The following is a 21,337-nucleotide window of genomic DNA, read 5'->3' on the forward strand; positions in this document are numbered from 1 at the left end:
AGCCGAGCTGCACAAATGCACTTTATCGACCCACCAAGCCCACCTGCCGGGAAACAAACCCCCCCGTGCACGGCCCAGAGCAGCAAAGCACTTTGCCGCGATGCCAGCCGGGGGGCACGGCGGGAGGGGGTCCCTGCCGCAGTGCACCAGGCCCCCCACCCCCCAGCCACTGTGCGGGAGGGGGGGATGGAAGTGGGGCAGGGTCCTCTGGGAGCACCCAAGGAGCAGCCCGGCGCTCGCCCTGCCCCCCCGAGCCCAGCCGCTCACCCCGGGCGCGGGGGGCTCCACGCACAGACACGCCCCCCCTCCACGGCCCGCAGCGCCAGACGGCCCGCGACCGCCCCCTGGCGGCTGAGCCCGGTCACACGCCGAGGGACCCCCCGCCCCCGGCAGCCCCCCGAGCCTCCCCTCCGACCCCCAGGGAACACCCGGGCGTCCGCAGCAGGACGGTACCAGGACGGTACGGAGGGGAGCCGGCCCTCCCGCAGCCAGGGACACGGTACGGGGCGCAGAGGGGGTCTCCCCCCGAGGCGGGAGCACCGCGAACGGCAAAGCACCGTCGGCAACTCGCTCTTCGTTCACCCACCGACAACAGGAAGAGGAGCGTTTTTGGATGTATTTCTTTCGGAAATGAGCCAAACTGGCAACTAGATTCAAAGTCTTCAAAAAGTCTATACAAAGAAGTATCATACAAAATGTACAGGAACGTTCTCAAAAAAAAAAAACCAAAACACAAACCCCAACAGCCAGAGACTACACCAAAAGGAGAGCAGAGACGGTGCGAAACCACAGCCGAGGGGTCCGGGCCCCGCTCTGGAGGGCAGAAGCGGCCCCTGGACAACACGCTCAAACACAAAAACATTACACTATGTACAGGACCGTATAAAGAACAGCATCCCCTCGGGTCCAACCGGGAGCTCCCAGCACGAAGCGGGGCAGCTCCAACCATCCGCTCACGGCAGCGTCACATGCCGAGGGGGGAAAAGTCCAGGGAATGAAATGGTCAACTCTAAACCATAACCAGAGTACAGCTGGGCCACCGAGGCTACCGAGTTTAACAGTCAGTTCCGGCTAACAGGCGCTCCGCGGGCCAGGGCGCGTTACTCCATCTCCGTGAAGCGAGCGAACATGGCTTTCCGCACCGCGTCTTTGTATGAGTCCGCAGTGGAGACACCATAGGAGCTGCCCTTGGCTCCCAAACCAGCTCCTCTCATCCGCACCTGGGCCTGCAAGAGAACAGAGACACACTTCAGCCCTGCGGCCAGAGGCCACACCGCCACCCGCCAGCTCCTGCGGGGACCCCACACAGCCACCAGCACCAGGAGACCAGACTGCCCACACCAGCCCAGCCAGCGGGCTCCGCAGCGCTCCCACTCCACTCCGGCAGCAGCTGCATGGAACCGCCCAGAACACCACTCCCAGCAGCGCAACCCCGGGAAGCCAGCAGCGGAGGGAGAGGAGCCCACCCTAAGCGGCAGCGGGGTACACGGCGGCGCCTCGGGAGCAGACGTGCTAAGGACGGACACACAGCCCTGCCTGCCCCAGCTTCAGCATCCGACTGGTCAAACAGGAGCGGGAGCTCTTGGGAGCAGAGGGAGTTTTGCTGCGATGGCACAGGTTCTTCCACGAGACACCTTCCGCAGCGAGCGCTGCTGGATGAAAAACCTGCAGGCACCCAGCCTCACCCAGGGAGCACCCATCGCCACTTACCTCAATGGGTGCTGTGATGCCCTGACATTTTCTTCCCAAGCCCGAACCTTCCCTCCAGCCCATGGCCTGCAGCATCTTGTTGCCTATGTTGCTGTTGTCAAGGCCATCTTTGGTGGGCTGCTCGTAATTCCTGCAGGAAGGAGAGAGGAGTTAACCCAACTGCTCATCGTGTACGCAACAACCGCCGAGGAGCCTGCGGATACATACACTGTGCCAGCGTCGTAGACCTTCTTGCGCTTCGGCTCGGGGGGCTCCGGGATGCCGTACTTCTCCCGCCTCTCAGCTGCTCTGTCTCTGTACTTCATCTGCACGAGGTAATCAGATTTAGTATGATTCAAAGACACTTGTGTCCATCTTTGAGCTATGGAAGTACACTAAACACTTGCTCTTACAGAAAGCTGTTCATCGCAGCCTGCTAGAACGTGGCTCGACTAACACCACAGAAAGGGAAACCTCAAACTCGAGTCCCTGGAGCACACCAGAACCTGCACGGGGGTAAGAAGAGCCTGGCCCCAACACCTGCGGGAGTAGCTGCTGGTTGCCACTCGAAGGTTTCTGGTCCCAGCCTGGCAGCCCTGAGCTGAGGGAACCTTCACTGCTAAGCAGCAGCTGCAGGATATGGGACACTTCTCTCTGCGTAACAGCACAGCTCTGAACGTCGACCCAAGAAGGGGCTGGCTTACGGGGATTATCTCGAGCAACGTGTGTCAGGACAAGGAGAGCTCAACGTATCATCTGCGCAGGTTTTCCATTAGCTCATCTCAACACTGACCTCTCTCTCGCGTAGCTCCAAGGCTTCAAGTTCCTGCTCTGAAAGCTTTGACCTCCTGTAGATATCCATGTTTTGCTGAAGCAAGAAGAGACTCACATTAACGACATGAAATGCACAACAGCTCTTTTTACATTAAGTAGCTGGCCTCTGGGAGGGCAGCAGTCCACCCACAACTATGTGTGCTTTAAGAGGAAGTTTTCCCAACAGCACCACGCATCGTGGCTTCAATTTACACACTGAATTATGGCAACCAAGTACCTTCCTGGCAGCATAGCGCAACTACCTTGTGCAAGTCGGACAGCTGCTGGTGCCGAATCAGAGCATCTTTGTTTGGGAACTGCCTTCTGCACAGCAGGCACGCCATCTTCTTCCAGTCAGTCAGCTTCTCTTCCTCATTCTCCATTCTCTCCAGCAAGTCTTCATCGTTATCGCTATCACCACTGTAGGCAGCCACGAGGCCACGCTAGGAAGGAAGGACAGCGTTACGGGAGTGCAACGGCGTCACCGCGGTTCCGAGCAGAGAACAGCAAGGGAGCGCACAGGCTGCAGATGTGTCTGCTGCACAGGAGAGGCATCGCTCTCTCCTTCCCAAGGACGAAATGCAACTCAAAAGAACCACACACTACGGCAGCTGCAAGACTTGGTTCCCACTGGCCAAACAATAATTTGAGTACAGCGTTTTCAGAAACCTCAAAACCTCAACTGAGCTCTTCAGGCTAGAAGTCGTCACAGCTTTCCTCAGCGCATCTCAGCCACCCAGCCTACTGCACGTGCACCAGACCACTGTAACCACTACAGCCTTTTGCAGATGATGCTGCCAAAATCCAGGCTGGAAAGCAAGTATCTACCAGACCTCATCTAAACGGCTTTACCAGCAACCTTTGGGAATACCTTGTCAGGTTTCTCACACTCACCTTCAGCGGATTGTCATCGTCCCCATTTTTCATCACCTCTGGCAAGATCTGCTGTCTCTCAGACAGAGCTCCCTGGATAAGACAACAATGCCATGAGCACCGAGCTCTCTGCTGTACCACACCCGCTCCACACAACTGCCAGCACCTTCACCTTTTTCTCAAAGAGGGCAAAGCCTGCATCTGCAGCTGCTGATTCTTTCCGCTCCTCCTCCCTGGTGCTCAGTGGCTGGAAGCTATTCTTGAAGTTCTCCTTCTGCTTGTTCAAACTCTTTGCCCAGCGCTCCATGTCTTTAGCGATCTGAAATGCAGAGTGGTTTGCTGAGACAACTCCCCTCACAGCTATCAATCTGCTACGACACGGATTCAATCTTGAACACAGTTTCCAGAACAAGCCAACCCACTGCCTTTTATTTTTATATCACAGGACACTGGATGTAGTGCAGCTGTTCCCCTGCATGCAGTGTTCAAAGCTACCGCAGCTTGCTTGTTTTACTGTATGAACCCTTCTTATCAATCTAATCCTCTAAGTGACAGCTCAGTTCTACTCCCACTGGTCCTGGCACAATGCCATATGCGCTCCTCCTATGCAGAGCTTATTTCTGTACTGAAGCCTTGCCAACTCCACCTCTCCTCGCCCCTCTACAATCCCTGCAAATTGCAGGCATGCACCCCACTGAATAACCTAGGATTTCCTTTGTTATGAAAAAGAAGAACTATTATCCCATTCCACGGAACACTTTAGCCCAGTTACAATCCCATTTCGTCTTTTACCTGTTGAGCTGTTTTACTTTTAGGCTTCTCTTTCTTCTCCTTCACTTCTTTGGTGGTGGTTGTGGTAGCTGTTTGTTGGTACGCGACACCTTCTGCAGCAGGCATGTAGGTCTCCTTTTCGCCATCCCAGTAAAGGTACTGCTGGGTTAAGGCATTGTAGTAATACTGCCGGAGGAAAAACGAGCCAGACAGTTAGACGCCTCATAGAAGCTAAGCGTCCAAGGGAGAACCCAATCCGATTCAGACTACCACATCAAATGGGAAGGCACTCTGTAGAGCCCAAACGAGTTTTGCAGACTCCACAAGGAGTCAAAAGGCATGAAGTGGCCAAAGCCTCCATCTCCAAACACAGGTGTTCTGCCCAGTGGCACTGTGGAGAACCTTCTACCTCTCCTGCAAGACGTGCCACTAGAGCCCAGAGCTGGGCGCACTTTGCTGGGGACTCCTCTATGAAATAGTTCAATTACAGTGTCTGTGACAAGTGCTAATCCTATATGGGCCAAACTGTGAGAAAAATTAAGGAAAGGAGAGAAATGAAGGGCTACACCAGACTGGTCAAGTCTCAGTCCTAGGCACACCGCTGAGAGTCATCTGCTGCATCTGGTATTTGGTGCACCTCAAAGTTAATGTCAGTCATATGATGAGAGAGGGGGAACTAATGGACCTTAACAGTTATAACAGCTGGGAAGAACTTGTGTTTACCTGGGAATTAGGATCATAGTAGAGCCCTGTTATAGGATCATAATAATATCCTGAAGATTCATCATATTGGTAGGTGGAAGTGTCAGGGACAGCTGCAAAAAAATTAAAGTGTGGGACATGGTCGTTCCAGTCGAATTCAGACAGGTATCTTTCTACATTTCCGGTAAAATGCTGATTATTAGCAGCCACGACGGCAGACATGCCTGTAAAGGGCTCTTAATCACCCGTGCAGAGTACAGTCTCCAGGGACAGCTTCACCGCTGACATACAGTGACAAAGCATGCGGCCAAAGCCAAGTCTCTCTCTTGCTATACAGTGACAGATACCTGTCCCCAGAAGCAACCCGACTGCTTACCGTACTTGGTTCCAGGGACGACGCCAGTCGGGGGAGCCGTCTGTGCCTGAGTGCTAGTAGTAGGTGCTGCTGATTGTGTCTGAAACAACCCAAAACCAGGAACCTCAATTAGAAAAATCTGTCACCGAGGCGCAAGAAAACAAGGACAGTGAGCCAAGGCATGAGCAGCCCACACCACACACGCAGCAGCTAGCTCCTCTTCACCAGTACACTCAGCACTCACCTTTCACAAAGAACAACACTATCACAGAAAAGAAATGGCAGATGACTTACAAACACAAGCACTTTGACTAACCCGTGGACACTCAGTAGCTTTGCTGTACCCCCCACTTTAAAGAGCAAAGGCCACAGCTAAGCCAGATATCCCACATAACACTGGTGTTGAAAGCGAGGAGTAATTAGCACTGTAATTACCGGAGAGTCAGGTGAGTTTGTCTGTTGATTATATAACTGAGGACTCTGGGACACAACTGCAGCTGTGGTGGTAGTGACTGGAGCTCCTGCCAACAGAGAGCAGTAATGGATAAGCCAACTAATCTGTAAAACAGTACTTCATCCTAGAGCTAAAATTACATTGTTTACAATTTCAGCTCCTAATTCCAGCTCCAGCAGCCAAACAAGGCAATAAATGTTCAAAAGGAGACAGATACATAGTGGGTATTTTCTACCCAGACAAGGAATAGTTTCCTTTTCAGGAGGAATTAGTCTGCTCCCAAAGTCAGTGATTCCCGGCCTCTGACCGCTGCTAGCACTGAAGATTTGTCTAGAGCTGCTCACACAGTTCTTGAGAGTTCAAGGCTTCTGTCAATAGTCAGAACAGAGGCTGCTCTCTCATCTCGCAGACTAGAGGTCCCACTTGAACGAATTTGTTATGGTTCTCTAGTAACACATACTCAGACATCCTGAGAGCAAAATGAGCCAAGTCTCCCTTTACCCAGCAAACTAACATAAAGGCTAAGGCAAAATACCGCTATTGCAAAATCATCATTACAAACAGCATCTCCCGCGTGTCAAAAGTACTACCTGATATGGTAGCTGTGTCTGTGTCCAACACTCCTCCTTGATTTTGGTAGTACTGCTGATAATCCTGGGAATACTGTGAAGGGAAACAAATTACAAGATTAGCAGATGCCCAAACTACAACCACCTACCAGCTAGGGCACAACTGCCACTACTAACCTGAGCATACTGTGTGTAGCCATCCTGTCCTGACTGGAGGTAGCTGTAGTCAAGGGTGCTGCCTTCTCCAGTCTGTGGCTGAAATTCGAGGAGGCAATTTTTGTCAGGGATAGGTAAGTGACCACATTTTAAGAATTTCAACACTGCTTAGGCTCCAGCCTAACTGTCAGAGCACATGTGTCACAGTAGCTTTGGTCAGTTCAACCAAACAAGCGAGCAACAGTGAGATCACATGCGCTACATTTTCACTTTCAGGAAAGCAGGACTATGAGCAACAGCCTCCAAATCATACCTGTGTGGATGACCACTGAGCTGCAGCAATGGCCGTACTTGCCACAGAGAAGGCACTGACTCTGTTACCGTCTGGGAGAAGCAAGTCTCTGTAACCACAAAAATCATGCATCTGAGTAAACACTGCTTTTTTCTGAAGTGCCTCCCTATGCAAGGAGGTACGCATGAATTTCTTAGCAGTTATAAAACATTCTGATTGTAATGAATGAGACAAAGCACTGCTTGGCAAGTAAAGGAGCTTTAGGTTCACTGTTGTACAGTCAGTAAGAAGTCACCAGGTTTCCAAGGAAACAAGCGTGCCGTGTACACAAGCAGTTACGATGCTATCTTCAGAGGACTGGAAATACGGGTGGTAGGAAACACTGCTTTCACTCTCCTCGTGCAGTGAAAAGCAGGATGCATGCAACATGACACTTCAGGTAAGCAAAACTTTAAAGTGACAGCAATCTTAGAAATAGCCTGGGTGACAACAACACATCTCTGGGGGGGGTGGGGAGGGAGAAGGGATCAAAAAAAATTAACTGCTATTGCAACTCACTTTCTGGCACTCTTTGCAAAGTCGACACCAATTGTTTTGCCATCAATTTTTAATGGTGGCTGAAGACTTTGTAAAATCTGCAGCAGTTGAGAAGCATCCTACAATAAGAAATACACATTATTATGAAAGGCAGGTTACTGAGGAGGACACAAGTTCTCAGAGCTCCAGCTTTTCACATACAGCCACTGAAAGCAGCTAAAGCTGTAAGAACACCTCCATCTCCTCACGCCATACGCACTTGGAAGAGCACAATGGGACCGATCACAGACCACACGCAAATAATACGGGGTCCCCGGGCCACTGAGAATTAAACATCCTCTAAAAGTCTTAGCTTTATTAAGCCAGTGTTTGCCCCAAATTACTCTAGAAGGGAGGCCAGCAAAGACTGAGATCAGGCACTCGCTTTCATCCAACAAGAAACTGTCTGCCTTAAGCAGGTTCAAACAGCTCATGTTGCTGATCGAGTTTAGTACATGCAAGAACAGAGATTCTATCGCCCTTCAGGTACCCTGTGCCAGTATCTGACCCTCTCCTTGTACCTCACTGCAATTTCCCACGTTTCAATTTATGGCTGTTGCCTGCTGTCCTACCCCTGTGTAGCCTCAAAAAGCGTATGTCTCTGCTGTTCCTACACCCTCCCACTGGATGCTGCAGAGAGCAGCAAGATCCCCCTCCTCCCCCTTCTCAAGGTAGAAGCAGTCCAATTCTGCAGGCACCTTCTCCCACATCATATGCCCCCGTCCTGAACCTCTCATCAAAGTATGATCCCAGACCATTGTTTTTATGATCCAAGCGCGACATCAGCCTTCAACCCAGAACAGCATTCTGCTACAAAAATAGCTCTCCAATGTGCTCACAACCTACCACCTCTTCCCAAACTGCATCTAATGATGAAAGACTGACACACTGTCAATTAAACCCTGGTGAACTGGGGCTGTCCTTCAGACAACTCAAGGCTCCAAACGCTTCAGCTACAGAAACACATCAACAAGCTGTTCCCCTCCAACCCATCAGTAAGGTCCTCACCATGGCAGAAGACAGCTGCACAAACGCAAAGCCTCTATTCTGCTGAGTCTGCTTGTCTTTGATAAGACGAATATTATTGACTGCCAGAGATGCATATGGAGACAAAGCAGTCATGATGGACTCCACTACTGTGTGAGGAGCAATGTTTCGGAGAATGATGGCTGAGAAGAAAAGAAAGTATGACATTAGCTCTCCAGAGTACTTCAAGTTCTTCAGGGGTCAGTCTGAGGTACAGGAAGGATTTTAGTACCCATGTCTGCATTTCACATTATACAATAAGTCAAAGATAACTTACTATCACAGTAATAATCCACAGACTGAACGGCTTCCGCTGCTCCAGGTGGTACCTCCTGTTCTGAATCTTCATAAGAAGAGGAAAATATTTTAGTCACAGTATGGCTCATTCACTCAAACTCAGCATTTCACAAGCCAGACTGAGACGTACAGTGACCTCTGTTTCTCACACAGGGCAGAAAGTTTACCACAAAATCAAACACAGCCAAACAGATCAATGTTACGTACCGATTTTGTCTGCGCCACAGCGGAAGCATTTTAGTCTCCTCCTGAAGTTGTACAGGCAGCACTACAAGGAACAAGAGAAGCCTAGTAAGAACTCAGCTAACTGGTAACAATGCTGGCCTTTGCTGTACAGTAACAAAAACTAGACATTCACACAAAGTAACATAATGAATCTAAACCCACCAGAATAACCAATTAATAGCGAAAGCCACAGCTGCTTTTCAGAACATCCCAGCAACCTTTTCCCTAATCCTCATGAACTATTTACTTTTTATTAGTAGTAAGTTGAGGACTGTGTGGTCTTCAACTCACAATCCCACGCATAGTAACTACCTCAAAACCAGGATATTAAACACAGGCTGGAAAACAAGTTGACTTTATGGGCAAAAAGTGTAGTTGAGGCCTCACGAAACAGCCTGGTCTTCACCTTACTAAATCATATCCACTTGGGGCTGGTCAAACAAGGAGCACGTAGCAGCATGTAGCAGACCAGCAACAATTCAATGCTAGTCATCACCTAACGATTTCATATTCTAGTACAGCTCACTGCCCAAACTCTGTGTCTTCTGGGGCAACACCTCCGTCACTCATCTACTCTGCCACCAGAGCTACACCACCTTCTCACTCCTGTACCTCACCATTCCTATGATGTCATACGGACCAGCAGTACGGCTGGGTCTGAATTGTACCACTGTGTTCAAACCACTGAGCTGGCGAAGAGCTAAGACAAACGCCCTCCGATAAAAACAGGCACTCTACCTTGCTGCAAAGCCAGTCTTCAAATTTAGGCCTGGGGTTGCTGTAGTGCATCGCAATCTGCTTCCCTTGAATCACCAGCTTTTTCTGCAAAAAAAGTGTTTTCAGTTATTCCTGTATCGAGGCACACACGTGCATTTTCCCATGGCAGAGCACCCTTCGGAGGAATCAGTGCTCTTGAATTAAATGGACAACATATGGGGAGGATGTGGAGGACAACCACCGCCACCTACACCCTGCCCATCCAATCCTGCAGAGAGGAGGACGAGGGCAGTAAGAGAATGGGATGTGGAGCAAAGATAAACGGAATCAGGGAGTGTTGAAAAAGCTGCCACACACTAAACGCTGACATGGAACCAGGAAGTGTCTCGAAGGAGACAAAGTCCTAAGCTGCTGCATTCAGGATTAACACATCTTTAGGAGTCTCTTTGCCCCCACATTTCTATTCACTTCTGGTATAGCACTGAGCGACTTTTTAAACATGTCCTTAGGTGACTGCTTCACTTCTTCCCCTACTCCAAACACCCCAGACCTTTTAACCACATTTGCATTACTTTTCGAAGCACTTTCTTCCGAAGTGTCCCTTTGAAAATACAGTAACTCTGCCCAAAGGGACCCTGCTTAGACTTCTTGGAGGCTGGATTACAAGTGCCATCAACAGCAATGTTACTCAGAGTGGTTTCCTTTGACTAAAGCATCAGTTCAATTGGAAGCCTGCACGAGACGTTTGTGTTCTTCATTCAGGCAGGAGCTCTCCAAAATGGGTAACTAGACTGCAAGTGAAGCTTCTCCAGGGGTAGGAAAAGTTCATAATGCTTTCAGCACATCCTCTCACTCTAACTTTAGAGGAGTCAGAAATTTACATCTACTTAAGCAGCCTTGATTCTCAGCCTCACACTTTGCCAAGCGTGGGTATGCAGAATGCCCTTTCAAATATGGCCATCAACGTATTTCAGTCAAACAGGTGGAAGTGCGTCTGAGGAAGTGCGTATTAAAGGCTGAACCCCAGACATTTCAATAGAACTATTTTTACAGCAGGCTGGCTTACTGCAGAGGTACCACAGAAGTGCCAGGATTGGTGGCTTTTCTGGTAACATGGTCTGACACAGATCTAGCACGTAGCATGAATAAGGCTCTCACATTCTGCACAACTAAATAGGGCAAAGCCATTTTCTCCTACCGGCAGGAGGGAGGGTTGGAGGGCCCAGCACTCACTGGATATGCACACATAGAAACAAAGCTGCTGGCACAGTTGCAATACATCATTCTTTATCTAACAGTCAGCAACCGGGCTGCTGGGGAGATTCTACATTTTCCCTGCTACTAGGGTGGCTGGTTACCAGAGTGAATTTGAATATGTTTCAATAAATTATGCATCAGTACAGCTTTGTATATATTAAAATTATCTTGTGTCTGAAAACACGCTCAGCACTAATTTTTTTATATAAATCCTCCCACTGCATCCACCAACCTTACCGAGCAGCACATCAGGAAAACAGATTTTGAGCGCTGCTCTCCGACTGGGCAACTGGGCAAACCACCCATGGTATGGGACACGTGAAACCCTACCCCAGCACAAGGCACATGACATCTGCTGGAGCTAACCGCCTGCAAATCCCATCACGGTGCCATTTCTTTACGAGTAACACCAACAGAGCAGAAATGCATTCCTCATGCTGCCCAGGGACCTTCACATCAAATACTGTGTTATAAAAAAAAATCTAAAGGCTTGATACACTTTGCTCACTTTGACAGTATTTTGAAGTTCTGTTGTTAAAACAGATTATGAATATTCAGAAGGGAGCAAAAGCCAGTGAAACTGTTTGCGGTGCAACAGGAAAAGCTCATTGGCAAAGAAACTAGAGGACTCCTAGTGCATTTTGGCTCCTTATCAAGTCATACTCCACAAAAGCCAAAACACACAGCATAACATATGCAAGAAATCACTCTCTACCAAATTTCGTTGGAATAAACATGCTTTTCCTCTGAAGAGCCAGTTCTCCCCTCTTTAACTAGGGGAACGCACTATTGCCATGAACTGACACTTCTCATTCAGGGTTAATACCAGTGTAATGCAGAGATCTGGTGCTTTCTCTAGCAACAGAGAAAGAAATCTCAGGTGGAAACAAGTTAGGACTTTCTGAGCATTACCTGCTTAACCTTCATGAGCCAATTAAATCAAAACCAAGTCATTTAAAACAATGGCACATTTTACCAGGGAGTGCTCAAACTAGCCAATTTTCGCTCCTAATTTTACCTGCCATTTTGTCCTACTGTTATAAATTTTAATATATACAAAGCTTTTATTCTTTTAAGTCACTCTTATGGAACAAACCACTCCTTCCACCTTTATTTTTTCCTTTTTTTTTTTTTTTTTAAACTGTACAGACTTGTTCCATTTTCAGGAATATCTAGACTTGGTGAGTGAAGCAACCTGATTGGCTTCCATCCAGCTGGTAGCATCTTGAAAGTGATAAAACTCCACGAAGGCGAAACCACGGCTTACACCTAGAGACAGCATTCAGATATAGACGGGATACTTGTGTTAGTCAGTTCCTTTAAAACAGGTGAATCTCTCTCCAACTGCTTCATTACTTCATGACAAAGCAGCTTTACAAATGCGACGTCAACTGCTGGGATCTGCTTGTTATTTTGCCATGGCAAGGAACCAAGCTCCCTTAACTGGCTACATTTCACTCGACTTGAATCCATGTTTAAAGGTAACCATGCAACAGACTACATACTATTAAATGGGTTTATACTATTATTACTTACCAATACCTGTTAAGAAAACCCCCTGTAGACAGACTTCTTTTAACATGTTGACCAGCTATCTAAAAAGTCTTCCAAAAAGCCACATTCCTTAGCCATGGCAAACCTTTTGTTTTTTTTTTAATTGAATGTGCTTGCAGTTTAGGGACAATTGTGGATACTCTTTTGGGCTGGGGAAGAGGAAGGCGATGTCAAAAACTGGATTAAGAGCTCTCACCTGTCTTTCTCTTCATCAGCCTCACGTCTGCAGGCTGAGGACCTTCAAAGGACTCAATAAGCTCCCGAATCTGCGTGAGATTTTAATCAGACAGTTAAATTTCCACATCTTGGCAGACAGCAAGGACAGTCACAGGATGAACCTACCTTACAGTATATGCAAGAGGCACACAGAAACATAGAATTCTCAACACTACCTCAGAGAAAACCTTTATGGAGAACCTAACAGGAGACTAACAAGCACCAGAGAACCCACAGTCCTTTGAAGATGACAGTTGGTTTAGTGTAGCACTTATGCCACAGAATCATCCAGAGTATGAATCCCTACAATCTTGTGTTCCAAGGTTTTTTGGGCAAGATTTGGCAAACACTGTGCTTGCTCCACAGTGTTTACAAAGAACACTACTAGCATCCCTCTCCCTGCATATCTAATACTCCCGGCTCCTAGCAAAGAACAAGAACACTATACTGTGAGGCTCCATGACATACGTATTCTTAAGCCTCATGCTACAGTGCCCATCCTCTAACACTTCCCCTTCTGTTTTTCAGAAGATAAAGTAGATTTGTGAAAAATGTATTGTCAAAGAAAAAGCTAGAGACGTCAGTTCTTCAGCTGTAACAAAGCTGCTTAAGTTGTGGCACAGGCTACATGAATTCCTGTGGGGAGGCATGCAGGTAAAAAACACGCTAACATTTTTTTCACGTCAGAGCAGAATACAAAAGGAGGTTTTTCAGCAGCTCTTACAGAATTCAAACTACATTACACACAACAGGGCTGCTTAGCAGACTCAAAACTGAAGTTGCCCATTTACATGCTGACTGGAAGCCGTATCTTCAGTGCAAGTAGCTTTTTTTCATGCCAAAAGGGGAAAAAGCTGAAAAATATGTACACAATCAGAAGCATTGAACTAACGCTAACTTAAGAAAACAACAGTTCCAAGATGCATCAGATGAGTCCAGATTTAAACTTCCCCATAAATTATGCTACTTACTTGCACAACTGTAAAGCTACAACGTTAATACCTCAGAAAGAAATTGTTCTGAAGTGTTCCCTGTAATGCCTGACCGGGTTGTCTCACATGGATGCAGGAGCCTACGCTTTATCAAGCACTTATGAAAATATGACACCAGCGCAGGATGATTAAAAGGAACGCTCAATATTAATACAGTGAATAATCAAGGGAAGCAAAAAAAAAAAAAAATCCATTGCAGAAATGGTGCAAAAGGGCTCTCTATGTTAGCAATGCACAAATATCTCGGAGGCAGAGGTGGAGTCTGCCTGAAAACAAACTGGAATAGCTCAGCTTTTACAGGGCTCCCCCTTGCCCTTCAACTAACGGCCTTGTAGCTTGGTAACCAAAATAATCCAGCAAGGAAGAAAAAAATTTAAAAAAAAATAAAAAAAAGCTCAGAGCTGATCACCTTCAGTATCTATGAAGCAATGTTAGCTAACCATTCACCAAGCTCATTTATACTTGCTCTGCCAGCTCCGCAGCAGCCATTTTATGACTTCCCCAGCTGCACCCACACAATGCAGCTCTGTGCAGGGCTGTACTCAGCTGTGGAGCTGTGTGTGCAACCCCCCCAGCTAGAACTTCTGGCCTCAAAAAAGACCTCAGAAAATTCAGGTAGGTGCCTCCTCTCTGCCTCTGTCTCCCTCCCCCTCCCAGAGGTGGGGGGGAGAACAAAAACAATCTGCCCCTTCCCTCCTATATCGAAATGAGCAAGTAGTTTAAAATACACTCTTAGGGAAAGCATCCAAACATGCATGAAAAAAAGACTATTCACAGGCTGCTCGGTTTCAAAGACACTGGTTAACATTCAACTGACCTGTTACTTAACAGTGACAGCTTAAATCCTTTTAGGATTCAAAATGGCAGCGCGACCAACACGCTGGAGAGGGGGCCACCATGATGCAGCTTTCAACAAAATGGCAGCAGCAACTACGGCGCAGACCTGCCGATGCCACGCCACAGACTCTCCCCGGCGCGAGAAAAGCGAAGCCCCTTCCCGGCTACTTACATCGTTCTCCGTAACCGTGATGGGGAGGCCCCGCAACATGATGGTTTTGCTCTCTTTCTCATCGTTAATGTCGTTCCTGTAGTCGTGCTCGCCGTAGTCGCCATCGGAATGGTAGCCATCTTCTGATTTGTCACTGTTCCTGCGCTCCCGCTCCCGCTCCCTCTGAGAAGCCAGCGCCCACAGTTAGCCCCGCAACGCCGCGCCGCCACAGCGGAACCAAACCACCGCCCCCCGCGCCGCCACCCCTCCCGGGTGCGGTCCCGACGGCCCCAGGCCCCCCACCAAGCTCAAAGCCGCCCCCCACGCCCCGCCCAGACCCCCACTGACACCCACCCAGACTCCCACCCCGGCACCGGGCTGCCCCGGGAGGGCTCGGACCGGGCCCCCCGCTGCAGCGGTCCCCCCGCTCACCTCAGGGCTATCGTAATCGCGGCTATCGTAGTCTCTGTCATAGTCTCGGCTGTCGTAGTCTCGGCTGTCGCGACTGTCGTAGTCTCGGCAATCCCGGCTGTCGTAGTCTCGGCAATCGTAGTCTCGGCTGTCGCGGCTGTCGTAGTCCCGGCAATCACGGCTGTCGTAGTCCCGGCAGTCCCGGCTGTCGCGACTATCGTAGTCCCGGCAGTCCCGGCTGTCGCGACTGTCGTAGTCCCGGCTGTCGTAGTCCCGGCAGTCTCGGCTATCGCGGCTGTCGTAGTCTCGGCTGTCGTAGTCCCGGCTGTCGTAGTCGCGATAGTCATCGTAGCGGTCACCGCGGCGCTCCTCACTGGACCTCTTATAGTCAGAGTCCCTGCGCCGGCTCCGGGACTCCCGCTCGTCACGGTCCTCCCTCTCCACGATGGAGCCGTAGCGGCCGCTCCGCTCCGTCCTGCTCACGCTGCGGGGCACACCGGGCCGCGCTCAGACCCGGCAGAGCCCGCAGCGACCCTCACCATCGCCCGCCCGCCCCCTCCCCATCCCTCCCTCCCCCCCCTCCCTCCCTCCCTCCCCTCTCTCCTCGCCCCCCCCCCCGCTTACCGCTTGTCCGAGCCCATGTCGCTGCCCACGATCCGCAAGCACGCAGCCCAGCGCTCACCGCCACCCCGGGCGCCGAGCACACGCACGCAAGCCCTCACTCCCTCGCCACAAAATGGCGCCAAGGTGCCTGCCCGTCTTCTACCCAGGGGGCACCGCGCCCGCCGCCTGGAAGTTTCGACGCGGTGCGCAGGCGCAGGGGCCGCCCGCCGCGGGGCACGCCGGGAGTTGTAGTGCGGGGCGGGGGGTCTCTGGGGCCGCTGTCTCCTTGCCTCCTCCTGCCCTCCTGGGGGTCACGGGATGGTTTGGGTCGGAACGGACCTGCAAAGATCACCCAGTCCAACCCCCGGCCGTGGGCAGGGACATCTTTCACTACATCAGGTTGCTCAAAGCCCCGTCCAGCCTGGCCTTGAGCCCCTCCAGGGATGGGGCATCCACAGCTGCTCTGGGCAGCCTGTGCCAGCGCCTGACCGCCCCCATCACAACTCAGTGCTTCCTGATGTCCAGTCTGACCCTGCCCTCTTCGGTCTGAAACCGCTGCCCCTTGCCCTGTCACTGCAGGCCCTGGTGAACAGTCTCCATCTCTCTTACAAGCCCCCTGTGGGCGCTGGCAGGCTGCTCTGAGGTCTGGCTGGAGCTTTTTGCCTGTCCGGGCACGGAGAAGCGAAGAAGACATAAAGAACAGGCAGTCCTCGGGGAAGCACCTTTCCTCCCCCAGGCTGGACGCCAGCCACCATCTTGCTGTCCCCTCGCAGCCTCCACTGCCCATGTTCGCACCGCCCCGGCGTGGGCTCCTCCGAGGGCGGCACTCCCTGTGGGGAGAACCTGCGTCCGGAAAGCCAAATCCCATTTTCTGCCCCGAGTGAGGACGCGGGGCAGTCCCCTCGCCTGCGCTGCCTTGGGCTGACGTGGCCGAGCCTGCGAGCTACAGAGCCACCGGTGCTGTGGCTCCAGCAGCACCGTCCCCTCCATGTCCCCAGCAGGAATGGCAGCTCTGCCGCCGACCAGTGCCACCCGTCCCCATGGGCTGCACAGCCACTCCGGCCCGGGGATCTGCACCCCTGACAGCAGGGCACTTTGCGGGCAGCAGCAGGCAGCCATCGCTGCGAACCCTCCAAGCCACCTCCTAACGCAGCTCCCCATCGTCCTCCTCCCTGCCTGATCCTCAGCCCTGCCTGTCTGGCAGGCGCCCAAGAAAAGGGATTTAACATGTGAAATGACACCGGCATTAATGCTTTCAGGGCTGTTTTCTCTGTCTGAGTGTGCCCGAGGGGGCTGGCTGGAGGGGCGGCTGGCGGCAGGGTCAGGGCAGGCAGGCAGGCGGGGAGGCAGACAGACAGAGAGACAGGCAGACAGGCAGAGAGACAGACAGGCAGACAGAGAGACAGGCAGACAGGCAGAGAGACAGACAGGCAGACAGACAGGCAGACAGAGAGGCAGGCAGACAGGCAGAGACACAGACAGGCAGGACTGCCACAGGGTGCTTGCGCTGCCCAGGGTGTGACAGCTCTTTCCGCTGTCGTCACTGGCCGCTGCCTGCTCTTGCCAAGGCAAAAAGTTCTGCCTCCCGGCCGGCTGCCCAGCCTGCCCGAGGGCTCCCGGAGGCTCCTCGAAGGGGTCCGGCCGTGCCTGGCTCTGGGCTTGCTGGCCCCGGGCCGCGGGAGCAGGTAGGACACAGCTGCTCCCCGCTCTCCTGCCCGCTTTGCTGGCCCCGGCACCCCCTGCTCGGCTGGGACCAGGGGGGCAGAGGAGACGAGGGGCTGCCTGAGCCCAAACCAAAGCACCCCTTCACTGGGCTTGGGAGAGACCTGGAGGCATCTCTCGCATCCCGGTCTCCTCTCTCCAAGGATTTTGCTGGGGGTTTAAGGCTGCACTGGCCTGCAGGGGCAGCTCAGCCATGGCCTCCAGGGGCCACGTGTCCCCCCAAAGCAGCCGGACAGCAGGGGCAAGAAAGCAAAGGGGGAAGAGGATGATGATGCCTGAAGCTCCACCTTGGCAGCCCTGAAAACTGCCCCCAAGGCAAGCCCCCTGCCAACATCGATGGGCTGTGCCCCCTGAGAATGGCACTGGGCACCCGGGTGAGAGCAGGGCTGGGGTACCCAGCAGGGCTGGGATGGGGGGACCTTGCAGACCGCGCTGCCTCCCCCCTGGGACAGCTCTGCACCCCCATTCCCAAAAGCTGCCCAGGTACCAGCCCAGGCCGTGATGCTCTCTGTAGATCTACGAGGACTATGACTGCACCTTGAACCAGACCAACATCAGTGCCAACAACAACAAGTTCTACATCATCCACCTCCCTGAGCATGATGGCGCCTACAGCATCTGGAGCCGCTGGGGCCGTGTGATGAGTCCACCTTGGCACCGCTCGTCCCCCCCACCATGGCTGTTCCCACCCTGCCGTGAGACCCCCAAGGGCCGGGGTTGGACCTGGTGGTCCCCATCCCTTGTTCCCAGTCCCAAAGGATTGACCAAGTGGCCCTGCTATATCCCCTTGTTGGGGGGGGCTTCAAGGACTTGCCCCCACACAACAGGGTCAGCGTGGCCAAGGGCCAAGGGACGTGGCCCCTCATCACTGTGGTGGCAGTGAATGTGACCCCCCAGCACGGAGTCCTGAGGTGTCTCCCAAGCTGGAGGAACACCCAGACCCGGTGCTAGTGGCCCGCAGCCCACCCATGGCAGCCCCCCTGCTCCCGGGCTGCTCGCCCTGGCACGGGCTGATGGAGCAGGGTTATGGGGAGGGTCCTGACCACTGCCATCTGCTGCCAGGGGGAGGTGGGCCAGTCTAACCTCATGCCCTCTGCCTCGCTGGAGACCGCCAAGAAGGACTTTGAGAAGAAGTTTCGGGAGAAGACCAAGAACAGCTGGGCAGCAAGGGAGAACTTCGTGGCCCAGCCAGGGAAGCACACGCTCATCGAGGTGCAGCCAGGGGCTGGGCAGGAGGCGGAGGTGGCCCTTGGGGTGAGTGTGGTGGGCAGCCAGGGTGACATCGCGGTGGGGTGGTCCTCATGTCCCACCAGAACACCTAAATGGGTCAGCAGGACCAGGTGGGTTTCGGAGGGGGTCTGGGTGTAAGCTGAAACAGCCTGTGGGCAGAGATTTGGGCTAACGGGTTGAGATGGGGCTGGAGAGCATCCTAACCGAGAGTCACGGGCATCTGGGTGGCATTGGCCATGGAAAATGGAGGCAGTGGCTGCCCGTTGCTCTGCTGCCTGGGGACCAGGCTGTCCCCACCGACAGGGGCAGCCCTGGTGCTGTGCCCCCGCAGCCTCCCACGGGCTCGCAGGCGGCGTGGTGATGTTGGGGGTCTGCAGGTGGATGGTGTGGATGGGGACAAGGTCTGCAAGCAGCGAGTGCTGCCCTGCACCTTGGACAAAGTCACCCAGGACCTGGTGTCCCTCATCTTCAGCAGCGACATGTTCCAGGATGCCATGCAGACCATGAATATTGGTAGGTGATGGGGTTTCTGGGGGGTACAGGTGGGGAGGTGAATGAGGGAGAGGTGCCAGTGGATATTAGAGCATCTCCGCTGCCAGCCTGGCATGTGGTGGGACTGTGGACCCCTCATGCCGGCTGCCTGTGGGGATGCTGGAGGTTATTAGAAGTAGCTGTGGGGCAAGCAGGGCCCATGGGTTCACTCACGCCTCCCCCGTCCCCCCGGCCAGACGTGAAGAAGATGCTGCTGGGGAAGCTCAGCAAGCAGCAGATTGCAAGGGGCTTCAAGGCGCTGGAGGAGCTGGAGGCAGCACTGCAGAAGCAGCCCCCTCAGGCCACCCACCTGGAGGACCTCTCCTCCAGCTTCTACACCATCATCCCCCATAACTTCGGGCGGGCACGGCCAGCCCCCATCAACTCCCCTGACCTGCTGTGTGCCAAGAAGGACATGCTGCTGGTGAGATGCCAGGGCACCAGGCGGGTGGCTTCCCTCCCTGAGGAGGGCTCCTGCTGGCAGGAGACTGGGCTTGCCCTGGTCCCCCGGCACAGTGCCCAGCACTGAGGATGTCCCCGCTCTGTGCCTGCCAGGTGCTGGCCGACATCGAGGTGACACAAAGCCTGCAGGCACAGAAGGTGAAGGAGGAGGAGGAGGAGGAGGAGGAGGAAGTCGCCCATCCGCTGGACCAGGATTACGCCCTGCTCTGCTGCCAGCTCTCCCTGCTGGACCCAGCTTCCCGGGAATACCAGATGCTGCTTGTGCCTGGGAGCAACAATGCTGGGCCTGCAGGCACCCGAAGGTCCCCACTGCCCAGGGGGACCGCGGGCATTGTGGGGATGGCTGCCCGAGGTGACACTGCCTTCCTGCCTCCCTCCCTGGCAGCTCACCCAAAACTACATGACAGACCAGGCGCAAACTCCACGTCCTCTGCCTCTCTGGCAGGTGGCCCGAGATGGCGAGGTGAGAAGGAGGAGATGATTATCCCCGTCCCGCAGTGGGGAAGTCCCAGTTGCACCCAGGACGGCATTATGGCTCTGGGCTTCTCCACCCAGGGGGGCTTCAGCCCAGCTGGCCAGGGACAAGCAGGCCCTCACCCCTCTGCCCCTCCAGCCTGGCACTGGGGTTGAATGAGGGGGTCGGGCGGCAGTCCCCCACCCCCAGGCACCCACGTCTCCCTCCGTGACCGCCCCCATAGCTCTGCATCTCTCCAGGACATGCTTTTCAAAGGCCACGACCTCCTGGAGCATCGGCGCCTGCTCTGGCACGGCACCACGGTGGCGGTGGTGGCAGCCATCCTGAAGAGCGGGCTGCGCATCACGCCCCAGGCCGGCGGGCGCCTGGGTAAGGGCATCTACTTCACCTCTGAGAACAGCAAGTCAGCCTGCTACAGTGACGGTCCTGCGATGGGCAGGGCTGCTTGGGATGCCTGCAGGGTCTACGCAAGCCCGGCTGCCTTCGCAGACCCGCTGGCAGGCAGCGGTGGGCATGCCAAGCCCCTTCCCTGCTGTGCCAGCCGGACCTTGCATGCCGGGGTGGCCTGGGCACAACCTCATGGGAACGCCAGGGCTGGTGCCATCATCTCCATCCCCTTCTCCCACAGCAGTGGGCTGCACGTCCAAGAAGGTCAGCATCATGTTCCTGACGGAGGTGGCCCTGGGCGAGCCCTGCCATGTCACCTGCGACGACCCCACGCTGTGTCAGCCGCCCGCCGGCTACGACAGCGTCCTGGCCTGCAGCCAGACAGAGCCCGGTGAGCCCGGGGCGGGAGGGGGTGCGGGGGCTGCGAGGGACACGGGGTGGTGGGGAGGGAGGCCGGATCTCGGACCTGACATGGTGGTGGGGGGTGTCTCCTTGCCCAGACCCCGCACAGGATGAGGAGCTGCTGCTGGACGGCAAGAAGGTGCTGGTGTGCCAGGGCAAGCCCATCCCCATGCCCGCCTACAGGCACTCGTCCTGCAGCCAGAGCGAGTACCTCATCTACCAGGAAATCCAGTGCCGGATCCGCTACCTCATCCAGCTCCGCTTCTGAGGGTGCCCGGGCACCCCGCGGCCCCGTCCCAGCGCCTGCTGCTGGTGCCCACCAGCCCGCAGCACAGTGGTCCGGGCTCTCCAGCCACCCTACCTGGGGCTTGGGCAAGGGGCAGGCTGGCGTGGGGACAGAGCGTGCTTTGAGCGTGAATAAAAACACCGTGCCTCGTACCGCGTGGTGCCGGCGCTTTCCTGCCCGGCGAGGTGGGTGTGGAGCAGGGACGGGAGGTGATGGGTCCCTGCAGGGACAGCGGCGAGGGGCTCTGGAGGGGCTGCAGCCTGTTGTGGCCTTCAGGTGAAAGCTGGTGGCTTTGCGAGCCAGATG

The 21,337-nt window shown here is 53.7% G+C and overlaps 2 protein-coding genes across 2 annotated transcripts; one reads left to right on the top strand and one right to left on the bottom strand.

Moving 5' to 3' along the window:
* Positions 1–597: 597 nt before the first annotated feature.
* RBM5 (RNA binding motif protein 5) lies at positions 598–15,695 on the bottom strand. Its single transcript, XM_075432316.1, has 24 exons — positions 15,558–15,695; positions 14,955–15,417; positions 14,544–14,705; positions 12,523–12,592; positions 11,968–12,041; positions 9,537–9,620; positions 8,781–8,841; positions 8,554–8,619; positions 8,259–8,419; positions 7,233–7,330; positions 6,696–6,783; positions 6,404–6,481; positions 6,248–6,320; positions 5,639–5,724; positions 5,225–5,303; positions 4,870–4,961; positions 4,168–4,332; positions 3,548–3,694; positions 3,397–3,468; positions 2,766–2,945; positions 2,483–2,557; positions 1,918–2,015; positions 1,711–1,840; positions 598–1,226 (listed from the first exon to the last, which is right to left on the bottom strand). The coding sequence occupies exons 1-24, from the start codon at positions 15,572–15,574 to the stop codon at positions 1,101–1,103; spliced, it is 2,745 nt and encodes a 914-aa protein (XP_075288431.1). The 5' UTR covers positions 15,575–15,695; the 3' UTR covers positions 598–1,100.
* A 1,756-nt stretch (positions 15,696–17,451) lies between these two features.
* On the top strand, positions 17,452–21,013 carry PARP3 (poly(ADP-ribose) polymerase family member 3). Its single transcript, XM_075432814.1, is given in 12 exon segments — positions 17,452–17,473; positions 17,476–17,571; positions 17,574–17,632; positions 17,773–17,895; positions 18,321–18,494; positions 18,866–19,001; positions 19,217–19,443; positions 19,575–19,742; positions 19,867–19,955; positions 20,150–20,373; positions 20,588–20,734; positions 20,844–21,013. Coding segments are annotated over 12 exon segments (1,635 nt in total).
* The last annotated feature ends 324 nt before the right edge of the window (positions 21,014–21,337 follow it).

Source organism: Opisthocomus hoazin, chromosome 11 (assembly GCF_030867145.1).
Source record: "Opisthocomus hoazin isolate bOpiHoa1 chromosome 11, bOpiHoa1.hap1, whole genome shotgun sequence".
In the NCBI taxonomy this organism is placed as follows: domain Eukaryota; kingdom Metazoa; phylum Chordata; class Aves; order Opisthocomiformes; family Opisthocomidae; genus Opisthocomus; species Opisthocomus hoazin.